Source organism: Cervus elaphus, chromosome 12 (genome assembly GCF_910594005.1).
Source record: "Cervus elaphus chromosome 12, mCerEla1.1, whole genome shotgun sequence".
Classification (NCBI taxonomy): Eukaryota; Metazoa; Chordata; class Mammalia; order Artiodactyla; family Cervidae; genus Cervus; species Cervus elaphus.
In genome coordinates this window covers 42,704,640-42,719,751 of record NC_057826.1, presented here as the reverse complement: position 1 = coordinate 42,719,751, position 15,112 = coordinate 42,704,640, and the positions used below count along the sequence as shown (strand labels likewise).

The 15,112-nt window shown below is 40.3% G+C and overlaps 1 protein-coding gene across 3 annotated transcripts in view; it reads left to right on the top strand.

The window, feature by feature from the left end:
• The first annotated feature begins 369 nt into the window (after window positions 1-369).
• Window positions 370-15,112, top strand: part of DMXL2 (Dmx like 2) — a 169,943-nt gene continuing 155,200 nt past the window's right edge. For 2 of the 3 annotated variants that reach the window (XM_043920225.1, XM_043920224.1), the window contains exon 1: window positions 377-1,199. In XM_043920225.1, coding sequence (XP_043776160.1) covers window positions 1,113-1,199 — 87 coding nt within the window. In that variant the 5' untranslated portion in view covers window positions 377-1,112. Of the gene's footprint in view, window positions 1,200-15,112 lie in introns of all 3 variants that reach the window. The other variant, XM_043920226.1, reaches the window with a different exon arrangement.

Genomic DNA, 15,112 nt, shown 5'->3' with positions numbered 1-15,112 from the left:
TTTTATAGTTGTATCTTGGTCCCTTCTATCTCCTTGCCTCAGTGACTTAAATCACACACACATCATAGGCTGAAAACCTTGTGACAGACAGTCTAGAAAAATCAGGGAATCCATGACATCACGCATGAAAAAAGTCTAGAGGAGTCCCTCATTCCAGGGGCCCCCTTTCGATGGTCTAGAACAAACTCGTGACGAAAAGGGGGAACAAAAATAATTTGCTGTTAGACGGCTTCTCTACCCAGTTGCAAGATATTTTTACTGTTTACATCAAATAGAATATCTAATGCATTGTACTTTTAAAAAGCACGAAGGGATTTAGGTTTACAGAGGCGGAATTTCCTGGTGACGGGTGTCCTCCCGAGGTCAATTGCACTGACCATCATGCAGTGTGCTTGGTAATGGATTAAAGACTCAGAGAACGAAACACACACCAGCGGTGCGTCTGCGAGAGGGATTGGGCCTTGGCCAGGAGCGGCCTCCGCCCCGCCCCGCGGCCACCCCGGCGACCGCCCCCGGCGGCCGCAACCCGGAGGCTCCAAGGGAACTCCCGCACGTCTGCGCGCGCAATCCCGGGACAGGGGTCCGCGAGGCGCGCGCTATTGCCCAGGAAACCTCTGCGCGCGCACGCGCACAAGCGGGGCGTGAGGAGAAGGACCCTGCCTAGGGCTTAGCAGCGGGAGGAGGGATTTACTCTTCCCCTCGTCCGGCGCAGCCCAGAGGGTGGACGCGCGCGCCGCCCACCTCCCTCGGGCGGAGCGTCTCTTCCAGCACGCGCCCGGCTCGCGTTCTCCCCCACCAGTTACCCCTCCCCCTCCCGCACACTTGCTCTCCTCCCGCATTTGTGCGCCGGTGCAGCGGGCGGTGGGAGCATCCGGGCATTTCCGCAGCCGAGCGGCGATCCGGGCGGCGGCGGCGGCGGCGGCGGCCGAGGAGCTCCTATGGCCGGGACGACGTTGGGGGGAGACTTAGGGGGGGCGAGGCCTTAAGCCAGAGCCGCAGCGGGGTGGGTCCCGAGAGAGGCGGAGCGGGAAGCTCTCTCGCGGCCGGAGGAGGGCCGGGAGCAGGGCTCTTTGCGCTCCTCGCGCGTTCGCCTCAGCAGCGGGTCTCCGGAGATGCATCTTCATCAGGTCCTCACCGGAGCTGTCAACCCTGGAGACGACTGCTACTCCGTGGGCAGCGTCGAGGATGTCCCTTTCACGGTGAGCGGCAGTCCGGGAGTCGGAGGGGAAGAGGCCGCGGGCTCGACGCGGGGGCCGAAACACCTTGTCCCGAGCCCACGCCTCCTCGGTAGGCTGAGAAGCGTTGGGGGGCCCCGCCCGCGTCCTCTTTGCACCCCAGCTTAGGGGGGCGGGCCGTGGGACTGTGAGTCCTGCGACTGCTGAAGGAAACTACCCGTCTGGGGGACGGTTTAGGAATCCACCGTACTGTCCGTCTTCAGCAAGCCGGCCCCTGGGGGCGACTGGACTAGAAGGTTCCTCGCCTAGGATGGCCCCCGGGTCTGCGGTGGAGGAAGGCGAAACCACTGAAAGCCCAGAGCGTCCGTTTCGCACCTGCTCTTGGAGGCGCAGAGACTCGGTCTGTCTCGGCGCGCGGAGGCGATGCTGCATCTGGCTCCCCCTGCCCGCGGTGTTAGGGCAGCGAGGAGCCGCTGGAGCCGGTGGCTTTAAGCCCGACCCTCTGCCTCCTGATATGCAGTATCTTAATTCCCACCCGAAAATGGAAAAATTCATTCTCTGCCCCCGAGAAATCTAGAATGGAATAATTAGAGTGACAGAGGCCTGGAGAGCTGTTATTTATCACGAGATCACGGTTTGGTAACCTCCCTAGATAATATTTTAATCCGTTTGCCAGGTAGGCTGGTTTGTTTATAAGATAAGGCAATGTGCAAATTTTATGACAGTGTTTTTGTTTGTGAGGTTAAAGTGTATGTAAACAGTAATGTGTTAGAACCTCTTAAAAATCTGGGTGAAACAGACATGTTTCTCAAGGAGCATGGCTGAATTAGTCTCTTTGAGAATGGGATGTTGTTAGTATAGCCAATTCAAACCAAGCCCTGGAGCTTATTTTACCAGTAGTGAGACTCCCATGGATTAATATGAGTTTTTTGTATTAGATTCGTCCTCTTCAGAACTAAATGTAGACGATGAGACCTCGACTAAATACACATTGTTATTAATAACCATTCTGCTTGGTAAAATTGGAAATAGTATAATGGTGTGCTTTTAAGACAAGGTAAACACTTTGTCTGCTTTCCAGAAGCATGTTTTTAAAGCTGCAGAAATAAGAGCTCCTGCAAAACTGCAGAATCATTATGTAGCACAGTGCAATCTGGAGCAGAAATTATCTATCATTGTGATGCTTTAGAGATAACCCCATAATGTTGCTTTTTGGGCACTTTAATTGTAAAGTAATCAACTTGGCTTTGTACCAGTTTAGAATGAACCATTAGAAAATATAATTTGCTTGACTATATTGCTATACCTATCCCTGTCAATGTTGTCATCTGTGTTTTATGTACTGGTGACCTAAAAGATCCATATGGTGTTGAACTTGGGCTTTAAGTGTGTAGACAGTTTGGGGGATGTAGAAGATATTGCCTTCTCCCCTAGTTTTGTAGCTGGAGAGGAAGTTCCCCGGGGTTAGAAGAGCAAGCTTTCTGTATTAAGAAACCAATCTGGAATCTTGGCTTATGGGGTATCTCTATACTATTATGGTGGTGGTGGTTTTTAGTTTCTATCTAGAGTAGAGCGGTTTCTTATTGTGAGGCTGGTATATAGGGCTAAACAGGTTCAGGTGCAGTCAGGAAAAGCCAGTTAATGCTGCGCAGGTGTGGTTATGCTGTAGGCTGCCCATGGCCAGGTCCTTGGAAATCATTTTCAAATCTTTTTCCTCCTCCTTCATTAGTCTGTTCCCAAGTCTAGTTGACTCTCTGCAGTGACTATCAGATTTACCCCCCTTTCATGTCCTTAGCTTATTGTAGAACCTTATTTGTATTACTTAATATTAAGGATTTCAAAACTGGTTTTCCTGACATCTCTGATCACTTCAGTTCATCCTCCACACAACTGCTTGTATAATAATCTTCAGATACCGTTTTACCCTGTTATTCTTGGCTCAGTAATACTTAGTTGTTCCTGATAGCTGTATTGTGAAATTTGAACTTGTCAGATATTCTTCTGCCGTCTTTGACTTTATATTTGAGTGTGTACTCTTGGCCCCTCTGCTACAGACATATTAATCTTCTTACTCCAGCCTACATTTTTAAACATAAAAGACCTGTGACACTGGTCTTTTGGAATTTACACTCTTGTTGTACACCATCTCATTTTAATATCTTGGTTTTGAATGCACTGATCCAGCTATAATTTTGCCTTGAACTAGAAATGACCTTTTGGGCTCTGTGAAGAACAGAGTTGCTTGAAAAAAATGAGAACAAGCTGTTTTCAAGTACTCAGGAATCAGCTACCAGTTATTTCAATGCCAGTGCTAGTACAGGGAAAAATGAAATTAAAAAATTTAAAAAATGAAATTAAAAAAAAAAAAACTCCTTTATGTTAGTATGCCATTTGATTTGTACAGGAATCAGATGAAACAGCTCTAGTTCTGAGTCAAGTGACTAAAAAGGGGACCAGCCAGGGCTGTAATGGAAGTCTTGTGACTTCTCATCTGGTGGGCTTTTTTTCTGTAATATGTTTCTTTCGTGTCAGAGTGCTTGCTCTGAAGGGTGTGTTTATGTGGAAGGCTTAGATGTGGCCAGTGTAGAAGGAAAGACTGTCTTGGAGCTAGCTGGTAGTAATCTGAGGACCTTTTCAAAATTGGGCAGATCAATTATATCAGTCTACACACAAAGTTTTTGAAAAAGAGTTGTAAAAGAATTTTGATGTGTTCATGACATTGTAATTGAAAAACAGTCATCTATATATATTGCACTGTGTGTGGTGGCTGTGTTGTCAGGGCATGATCTCTGCCCTGTTGACATGGTGGTGCAGTTTGTAGCGGACGGTCCCAGTGACGAGGGTACGTTTAGTGCTGGCTTGTGGGCTGTGATGCCTTTCACTTGTGTTTTGACAGTTTTTTAAAACACTCCATTGTAATTTTATAAATACACTAACATAAATGCCACCTTTAAATCATTCTTTTCTTTTCAATATAAGTTCTGAGTTCTAGAAATATTGTTATCTTGCAATAAGTCAGGTCCCAGATAGTTCAGGGTTGATCTTCTACTATGTATGAGCTTTGTTGTACTTCTATTATGCCATCAAGACATTTCCAACTACCTTCTTATAGATAGATAGGTAGGTGGATGTTTAAGGCTTAATGCAGCGGATAGTGTAAATTTCTCCTTATTACTTATTACTCTCTGAAAATAGTCTTTAGTTTTTTAATTTTACTTTTCTGTAAGTCTAGTCAAGGCTGTGGTTTTTCCAGTAGTCATATATGGATGTGAGAATTGGACTATAAAGAAAGCTGAGCATTGAAGAATTGATGCTTTTGAAGCGTGGTGTTGGAGAAGACTCTTGGACTGCAGGGAGATCCAGTCAGTCAATCCTAAAGGAAATCAGTCCTGAATATTCATTGGAAGGACTGATGTTGAAGCTGAAACTCCAATACTTTGGCCACCTGATGCAAAGAGCTGACTCACTAGAAAAGCCCCTGATGCTGGGAAAGATTGAAGGCGGGAGGAGAAGGGGACGACAGAGAATGAGATGGTTGGATGGCATCACCGACTCAATGGACATGAGTTTGAGTAAACTCCAGGAGTTGGTGATGGACAGAGAGGCCTGGCGTGCTGCAGTCCATGGGATTGCAGAGTCAGACACGACTGAGTAACTGAACTGAAGCATTAGAATATTAATTAAAATAATGATGGTACATGATGATTATTAATATCAAAATATTTTTTCACTTAAGAGGTATAGTCTATATTTTCAGACATATAGGGGGTGTTGATGTTATTTACTATATTCTGATGTGAATTCAACACACTGAAAAATATTAACAAAAATTAGCCATTTCTAGCCTCGGGAAACTTGTAGTAGCAGAGATAAAAATGATGTACATAATTACAATAGAAGGCAGATGAAAGCTATCACATGTAGTTGGGAAGATAAGAAAAGATTTCTTGAAAGATTGATACTTAGAAAGCCAGAGAGTGGTATTAGGTGTTTCTGGATGGTAAGAACAACGAATGCAGTGCACGGGACATGAGTTCAATCCCTGGCCCAGAAAGATCCCACATGCTGCGTGTAACTAAGTCTCTGTGCCACAACTACTGAGCCCGTACTCACAACAACTAGAGAAAAGCATGCGGGCAGCAACAAAGACCCAGAGCAGCGAAGTCAAGGAGCGGTACAATATAAAGGATGTACCTGCTTAGTTGCTCAGTTGTGTCTGACTCTCTTGCAACACCATGGACTGTAGCCTGCCAGGCTCCATTGCCCCTGCGATTTCCCAGGCAAGAATTCTGGAGTGGGTTGCCATTTCCTCCTCAAGGAGATCTTTCCCAACCCAGGGATTGAACCCGTGTCTCCTGCTTTGGCAGGAGGATTCTTTACCACTGAACCACCTGGGAAGCCCAAAGGATGCATTATTGGGTGACTTGTTCTTTCACAAAAGTGGTTAGAAAACAAACCCAGGACTTAAAAAAACAAAACAATACTTCTTTATTAATAGCAAATTCAGTTAGAATTTTGAGAAATAGGATTTGCAAACATTACCTGTGGCTTTTTAAATTTCTTTGCTGCTCTGGGTCTTTGTTGCTGCCTGCATGCTTTCTCTAGTTGTGGTGAGCATGGGCTTCTTTCCTAGAGTGTCAGGGCTTCAGTAGTTGAGGCTCATGGGTTCTAGGTGCATGGGCTCAGTAGATGTGGCACTTGGGCTTAGTTGCCCTGCAGCATGTGTGATTTTCCTGGGTCAGGGATTGAACCCATGTCCTGTGCATTGGCAGGCAGATTCTTCACCACTGGACCACCAGGGAAGTCCTTTACCTATAGCTTTTTAGGAAAATGTATTTTCTGATATTCTTGACTTTTATTATTGTTTTTTTTCCTAGTGATGAAGTGAATGAAAAAAACCTTTATTTAAAAGTTAGAAGATAATATTATATGCTCTTTTTTTGACATTTAGATATATTTTAATTCTATTGTAGCGTAATAGTATTCTAGTCCTAGAATTATAGCAACACCAAACTTTGAAAATAACCAGCTTGTTTATACATTTAACAGATATTTGTTGAGCACGTGGATGTGTGTGGCTCTGTGGAGATTTTAAAAAAACAGAACATAGTCCCAATTTCAGGGAGTTTATTAAAAAGTGTAAGAACCTGGTAATCTACTAGGGGAATTAAGACATATACTTCACCACAGCAGCCCAGCTGTGTGGTATTGTGAGGTATTAAATTCTTGTGGGAATTCAGAGGAAAAAGAGATGACTTTTGGTCGGGGGAACTGGGGAGTTGGACAGAAAAACTGCTGCTATACTGACTGGTTATCAACAGGTATTAAGGACTTTACCTATGCTGAGAATAAAGGGCAAGACAGAAGTCAAGAATTTAGAGTGGACTTGTTTTCTAAGAGAAATTGGCCCCTTTATTCTGGGAGAGTAGCTTCTTGTGTGTTTAAATGGATACTTCTTTTTAGAGTCTGTAGCCTTGTATTCATTGTTAGCCTTTAGGTGAATAGGAGGTGCTATAAGTTTTTACTTATGTCCCCATGTCCCCGTGTAGATTGTTAGCCTGCCTTTTAGAGAAGACTCTTAGCAGCTACCCTGAAACTCTGGTACAGCCCCAACTAGTGCCTCCCCAGAAATGGGAGGTGAGAGACCAACTACTCATAGGACCCTTGGTTAAATCACTGAAACTTTTTTAGGTTTATCATCTGTAGAATGAGGTTCTTAAATTAGGTTCTCTTTAAGTATTCAGGCCTTGGGTGGCATTATATGGACCTCTCTAGAGATTGCCAAGGGACAAAGAGAAAATGGAACCAGAAACATAAAGTAATTGTGGTGAGATTGTGGGTCTGGAGTCTGTGTACACTGCCCGTCCACTTGTATGTATGTATGAGACTGTTGGTCACACTTCACAGTCAGGGAACCTGGACCTCCATTCTGGCTCAGAGATTAAGCCATATACAGAGCCTTTGTGAAGTAGTGGATCTTCTTTGGGCTCACAGTTGAGAAAGAGGCTCTTGTTTATGATTGTATCCTCACTATCTGGTCCATGGGACTGTCAGAGTGCAGTGTGGAGTGGGAGATGGGGCCAGGGTGATGGTGTTCAGGGTCTCTATCCCACTAGATAGATTTACTCCTTTACTTTCTGTTCTTAGCTTTTTGGGTATTAAAAAGATGACTTTAGAAATTATCTTAAAAGGTGCTATAAATGAACTTATTTACAAAACAGGAAGAGATTCATATAAAAACAAACATGGTTATCAAAAGGGATAGTGGGGGTGGGGGAGAAAAATGAGGAGTTTGGGTTAACATATACACACTATTATGTATAAAATAGGTAAACTGCAAGGGCCTACTGTGTAACACAGGGAACTATACTCAACATCTTACAATAACCTACAAGGGAAAAGAATCCGAAAAGGAATGCATACATGTGTATACCTGAGTCATGTTGCTGTACATTTGAAACTAACATAGCATTGTAAATATGTAAATACTTCAATAAAAAAATTTAATATCTTTTTAAACTTGGATCTTGAGACAGAACAAATCAGTCTCGGTATTTAATCATCAAAAAGAGTATAGGATGTTGGGTTACAACCTCAAAGGCACAGTGGAAAAACAAGTCATGCCTGCCTGACCAATTTCATTTCCTTCTATGATAGAATGCAAAGCAGTGTTTAAAAGGCGATGCTAATAGAGAATATCTGTAATTCAGATTCAGTAAGGGTTTTCTAACTTGTGGCTTACTTTTTAAACAAATTTGGAAACCAAATATTTTAATATTATGAGAAGTTTCAGTTTTCAATCTTTTTGAATCTGTAGAATCCTTTTTCATTGTATTTTTGCTCTGGAACGCTAATTCATGATGTATTAGGACCTGTTATTAAGGAAGCAGGTGCAGGCTACACAGGTGGTGTGACTATAGCTCACTTAACCCTGGCACTTGATACATAACACGGGAAACCAATTGACTGTGCTTTTATTCTCAATCTTTCTCATGTTATGATTGCAAAGGGCTCCTTTAATACTCTTCTTTCCCTCCATCCTAAACACAAAAAAATATGGTTAGTTTACATCTTTCTAATGGAGAAGTCACTCAGTATAAAGGGGTCACTGGATAGAACCAGACTCCTTTAAGCATGGTACGTGATAATTTGGTGTGGTGATTTGAAAGGCATAAGTGACATCCTCTTAGATTATCATTGGATATGTGTTCCTTTAGGGATATTCCTCTAAAAATTGGACCCTTTCAGGAATAATAATTCATATTAAGTCATGTTTTCTTCTGTGGTTTTAGAAGAAACCTAGGAAACCTGCAACTATTTGGGCATTATTCAAGGGGGCGTAGAGAGACACCCCCCCAAAAAAAAGTTTTGGCTCAGTCTGAATTCAGAGACACAGATAGCTTATATGGTAGCTACAGTTCAATAATAAGGCTGATATTTTTCTAGGAGTAATGACTGGTTTTGTGATATGCCAGCAGCCTCATGTTTTCTCTGGCCTTGACTATGTCTCTACTCAGGAGGATCTAATCAGAAGGAGATATTCAAATTATTATCATGTACTCTAACCATAGCACCTTTTATATGGATAAATTGTCAGTGTTTCCAGGAAAGGCCAGTTCCTCTATTGGTACTGATGATCTTAAATTGGAAGTGATTTTACCCCACGTAAGGCATTTGGCAGTATCTAGAGATGGGTTGTTGATAAGGTTGTGGGGGAAGGACTAGCATCTAGTGGGAAGATGCCAGCCATCCTGATCAATATCCTATGATGTGCATGACAGCTCCCCCACAATGAAGAATTAGCCTAAATTGTCAATGCTGCTGCCGTTATGGGAAACCCTAGTTAATAGCCTAGGTCCCATCTCCTCTTACCTACTCAAGGGTATTGCTTTCACAGTTTTTCTTTTGCTGTCCTATAAAATGGCTTTTTATTCTTCTTTGAAATGGTTTCTTCATTTTCCTCTCCTGGTTTTCTTTTACTCCCCTAAGTACTTCTCAGCCTGATTCCAGATTGCTGTAACCAGCTGTTTCTTTGACATCTCCCTCTTGAATGTAATAGCTATCTGATAATATTCTCCTCAGTCAGCCTTCTCTAAATCAGTAAATGACTCCCTTATCTTTTTTCCTCCCTCAGTTCTCTTGCAGTCTTTTCTTTCATTTCCACCCCAGACCTAATGTTGGTAATTTCTGTTGGCTCTTCTTCAAAATGCATCCAGAATCTGCCCACTTATCCCCTGTGCTGCTCCCACCCTGGTCCAGGACACCATCATCTTTTTCCAAAATTATGGCAACAGGTTCTTAATGGGTCTCCCTGCCTTGTCTGCCTTTAGTCTTATCCTTCTTCAGTTTATTTTCAACATAATAGTTGGAATGATCCTACTACTGTATGAATCAGATCTTGTTGGTTTCTTGTTCAAAATTTTCAGATGACTTTTTTTTCCTAGAGAAAAGACCCAAGTGCCTTAAATGCCCTTTATTGCTATTTCTTTAAGCACCTAGAACAAAAACTTGTTGGGTATAAAAAAGCACCCAATAAATTAATAGCTGAAAAAGGACACCTTAGTATAATATGAAACATTCTTAAACATGACCACTTTTATAAGATTATTTTATGATACTTTTGATATAGGTCAGTGGCAACTAGGCTGTATTTATATAAATGAGTTATAGGATGGGGGCATGGAAAGCTCAGAGAATACAATCCAGGTATAAAGCTTTATTGGTCTGGTTTAATTTGTGTGCGTGTGTGTGTGTGCTCAGTCGTGTCTGACTCTTTGTGATACTATGGACTGTAGCCTGCCAGGGTCCTCTGTCTGTGGGATTTTCTAGGCAAGAATAGTGGAGTGGGTTGCCATCCCCTACTCTAGGGGATCTTCCCAACCCAGGACTCAAACATGCATCTCTTGCATCTCCTGCATTGGCAGGCAGATTTTTAACCCCTGAGCCACCTGGGAAGCTCCTGGTTTAATCTAAGGATGCATATTAATGTATTAAGAGGAATTGACAGATTTTGTGCCCATAAAGCAGTTCTAAAATTTTCACAGTTGTGTTTTTAAAAGACTCTTAATACCTAAAAAATTAGAGATTAGCCTAATACCTGGACTGTAGGGATTCTGTATTTTAAGTTACAGGTTTTAAAAAATAGCTGAGGTGGGGTGGGGCCTGAAATTGAAAATTGAGGAGTCCAACAAAGACTTGATTGAGGTGGTTGCCCCACGTGGTGGTAAACTGAACTCAGCCAAAGCAGTATTCCTGATTAGAAACAAGATTTTTTTCAGAAAGTAATTTTAAGAATGTTGAGAATTTCCTGGCGGTCCAGTGGTTAGGACTCCATGCTTTCACCTGGTGGGGGAAAGCCTTGGGGCACTGCCGAAAAAAGAATGTGCTAATAAATACACTCATGGAACATTTAAACATGGCTATCATTTTATGCTGAAAAAATTTTATATAATCAAAAGCCCAGTTTGGCCATTAAAACCAAAAGCAAACAAAAGTCATTAAGAACTCGATTTTTTGTTTTACTATTATTAATATGGTATCTAGTATTAAAAACACAACAGTGCAAACAGTGATGAAATATAGAAAGTGGAAAGGAGAGTTTCCCTTTTCCCAGTAGAATTTTGTTTAGCCTAACTTCCTGGTTATCTTTGAAAAGATATTTGAGTGCTTAAGCATTGTGCATACCCTCTAAGGCAAACCAGCTATTAAAAATGCACAGTTGTATACTGTTGGTATGTATTGTTAGCTGTAAATTAGTAAAATTGCTAAAGTAGTTGAACAGTAGCTCTTCTGGCAATATTTAATAGGGCCAGTTGTATGTGGTTGATATATAGAAACAATTTTTTTTTGAAATGAAAGGATTAATGTTCATCTTGTATGTTAAAGTGGTATATGAAATGAAGCGTTTTACAATTTAGATCTGGTATAGGAATTTTGAATCTCAGAATTAAAGAATTTAGTCAAAGCCACACAGCAAAACCTGTGGTAGGATTGAGACTGGAACTAGTAAGCAGATGGGATCTAATTAAACTTAAAAGCTGTTGCGTAGCAAAGGAAGTCATTAACAAAGGGAAAAGACATCCTGTGTAATGGAAAATATTTGCAAATGATGTGACTGACAAAGGATTAATGTCCAAAATATATAGGTTAAAAAAAAATCAAAAAACAAACAACCCAATAAAAAAATGAGCAGAAGACCTGAGTAGACGTTTTTTTGTTTTTGTTTTTCCCAAAGAAGACATACCTTCCAAAGAAGGCTAACAGGCACATAACTATCAATGCTGAGCATTTTTTTTTTCCATCAGAGAACTGCAAATTAGAACAGCAGTGACGTATCATCTCACACCTATCAGAATGGCTGTCATCAAAAAGTCTACAAATAATGAATGTTGGAGAGAATGTAGAAAAAAAGAAACCCTTGTACACTCAGTAGAAATGTAATGGTGGTGTGGCTACTATGGAAAACAGTCTGGAAGTTCTTCAGAAAACTAAAACTATCATATAGTTCCATGCCTGAGTATATATCCAGAAAAAATGAAAACACTAAATTGAAAAGACACCGTCATCCTGATGTTTATTTATATTATAGGTGGGATATGGAAACAACCTAAATGTCCATCAATAGACAAATGGATAAAGAAGATGTGGGGTATTTGTGTTTGTATTTAGATATACACATAATACATACACAATAAAATAGTACTCAGCCATAAAAAAGAATGAAATCCCACCCTCTGCAGCAGTGTGGATGAACATATGAATACTATGCTTAGGGTTATTGATGTTTAGTTGCTAGCTGTGTTCCACTCTTTTGTGACACCCTGGGCTGTAGCCTGCTGGTCTCCTTTGTCTACAGAATTTCCCAGGCAAGAATACTGGAGTGGGTTGCCATTTCCTTCTCTAGGGAATTTTTCCTGACCCAGAGATGGAACCCATGTCTCCTGCTTGGCAGGTGGATTCTTTACCACTGAGCCACCTGGGAAGCCCCATGTTTAGTCAGGTGAGTCAGGTAAAGACAAACACTTCATGATGTTACATGTGGAATCTAAAAAATAATATAAACAAATGGTATGCAAAAATGAAAACAGAGGCAGACTCAGAGAAAATAAAAGGGGAGAGGTAAGGGGGGAGGCAAATGAGGAAAATGGGATTAAGAAATACAGAGTACTGTATATATTGGGTTGCCCAAAAAGTTGTTTGGGTTGTTACCCAAATGAACTTTTTGGGCAACCCAATAGAATAGGTAAGCAGCAGGGATATATTGCAAAGCACAGGGAATTATAGCTATTTATCTTGTAATAATTTTTAATGTGGTATAATCTACAAAAATGTTTTTATGTTTGCTGAAGAGACTCTTCTCCATTGTGTATTCTTGCCTCCTTTGTTGATGATTAATTGATGGTAGGTGTGTCAGTTTATTTCCGGGCTATTTTGTTTCATTGATGTATATGGCTGTTTCTGTGCCAATACCACAGTGTTTGATTACTGTAGCTGTATAGTATTGTCTGAAGTCTGGGAGGATTCAAATTATGTTTCTTCTTGATTCAGTTTTGGCAGGCTATATGTTTCTAGAAACTTGTCCATTTCTTCTTGGTTGTACTTTTTTTTTTTTTTTTTGGCATTTAGCTGTTAATAATATTTTCTTATGGTATTTTGTATTTCTGTGATTTTGGTTGCTATTTCTCCTCTTTCATTTTTTATTTTGTTTATTTGGCTCCTCTCTCTTTCCTTCATGGTAAGCCTGGCCAGAGGTCTATTTTTATCTTTTCAGAAAATCAGATCTTGGTATTATTGACTTTTCTATTTTTTTATCTCTATTTTATTTATTTCCTCTCTGATTTTTATTATTTCCTCCCTTCTACTGACTTTAGGTTTTGTGTTTCTTTCTTGAAAGACATTTTTGCTAGGTTGAGGATGACAATATTTTCTTTTTAGCATCTTGAAGATGTAACTCCCATTGTCTTCTGGCCTCCACTGCTTGTGTTGAGAAGTTAGCTGCCAGCCTGTTGCTCCTTTGAAAGTTTTATTTTTGCTTTTTCCCCCTCTAACTGCTTCTAAGATTTTTCTTGTCTTTCTGGAGTTTAACTGTGTTGCGTCTAAGTGTGCCTTTTTTTTTTTTTTTTAAATCTTTGGGACTTTTGAGATTTTTGAACCTATGAGTTGATGTGTTTCATCAGATCTGGAAATTTTTCAGCTAATAGTTCATTGAATATTGTCTCTGCCCCATTGCCCTCATGAGACTAATATATTAAACATATATTAGACTTTTAGCTCTATGTCTAAAACTATCTCTACTGTATTTTCATTGTTTTCAGAAATCAACTAATTGGTTTTTTCTAAATCCATTTGCTAATCCTATCTTAAGTAATATCTAATTTGCTCTATTGTACTTACTGCACTGGCTAGTCCTGGATTTTATTTTTTGTATGTGCATTATAGGATTGAAAAAAATGTTCCTTTTTTGCTGAAAGTTTTTATCACAAAGACATCTTGAATATCGTCAAATTTTTTTTCATTGATATGGTCATGTGATGTTTTCGTTAAGCTGTTAGTGTGATAAGTTATTGTGATATTTTTCAAATTGAATTAGCCTTGTATTGCTGATATAAATCCCACTTGGTTATGGTATGTATTATCTTTATTACATAGGACTGAATTTGATTTGCTAATATTCTGTTGACTGTTTTTGCATCTATGTTCATTCTTGACCCATTGTCTTTTCCCCTCATATTGTTTTTGTCTAGTTTCGGTATCATTGTAATGCTGGTTTTGTAAAATGAGTTTGTAAGTGTTTCTTCCTTTTCTGTTTTCTATCAGGGATCAGGTAGAATTGGTATCATTCTGTAAGTTCTTTAACAGTTAAAGAATTATTAAGGTAATTAATTCATCTTGGGTGTGTTTTTGTAGTTTCTCATTTTGGAGGAATTAGTCTTTTTCTTCTATTTCACTGTTAGATTTATGTGTGTAGAGTTGTTTGTAGTATCTTATCTTTTTAATGTTTGCAAGGTTAGTACTGATATTCTTTCTTTTATTCTTGACATTTATAACTTGTGTCTTATTCCTTTCTGTGTATACTTCTAGAGGTTTATAAGTTTAATTGAACTTTTTCAAAGAACTGTATTTTAAAAAATAATTTATTTTAAATTGAAGGATAATTGCTTTACAATATTGTGTTGATTTCTGTCATACATCAGCATGAATCAGCATAGGTATACATGTGTCCCCTCCCTCTTGAATCTCCCTCCCACTTCCTACCGCATCCCTCTGGGTTGTCAGAGAGCCTCATTGAGTTCCCTGAATCATACGGCAAATTCCCATTGGCCATCTATTTTACATATGGTAGTGTATATGTTTCCATGCCATCCTTTCCATTTGTCCCTCCGGCCCTGTATCCACAAGTCTGTTCTCTATGTCTGCATCTCCATTGCTTCCCAGCAAATGAGTTCATCAGTACTGTCTTTCTAGATTACATAAATATGCACTAAAATATAATATTTGTTTTTCTCTGACTTACTTCACTCAATGTAATAGGCTCTGGGTTCACCTGTCTCAGTAGCACTGACTCAAATGCATTCCTTTCTATGGCTGAGTAGTATTCCATTGTATGTGTGTGTGTATATATATATATATATATATATACACACCACAGCTTCTTTATCCAGTCATCTGTTGATGGACATCTGGGTTGCTTCTGTGTCCTAGCTATTGTAAATAGTGCTGCAGTGAATAGTGGGAAACATGTGTCTTTTTCAATTATGGTTTTCTTAGGGTATATGCCCAGTAGTGGGATTGTTGGGTCATGTGGTAGTGTTATTCCTAGTTTTTTAAGGAATCTACATAATGTTCTGTTCTCCATAGTGTTCGTAGTTGTATCAGTATACATTCCCACCAACAGTGTAAGAGGGTTCCCCTTTCTTCACACCCTCTCCAGCATTTAT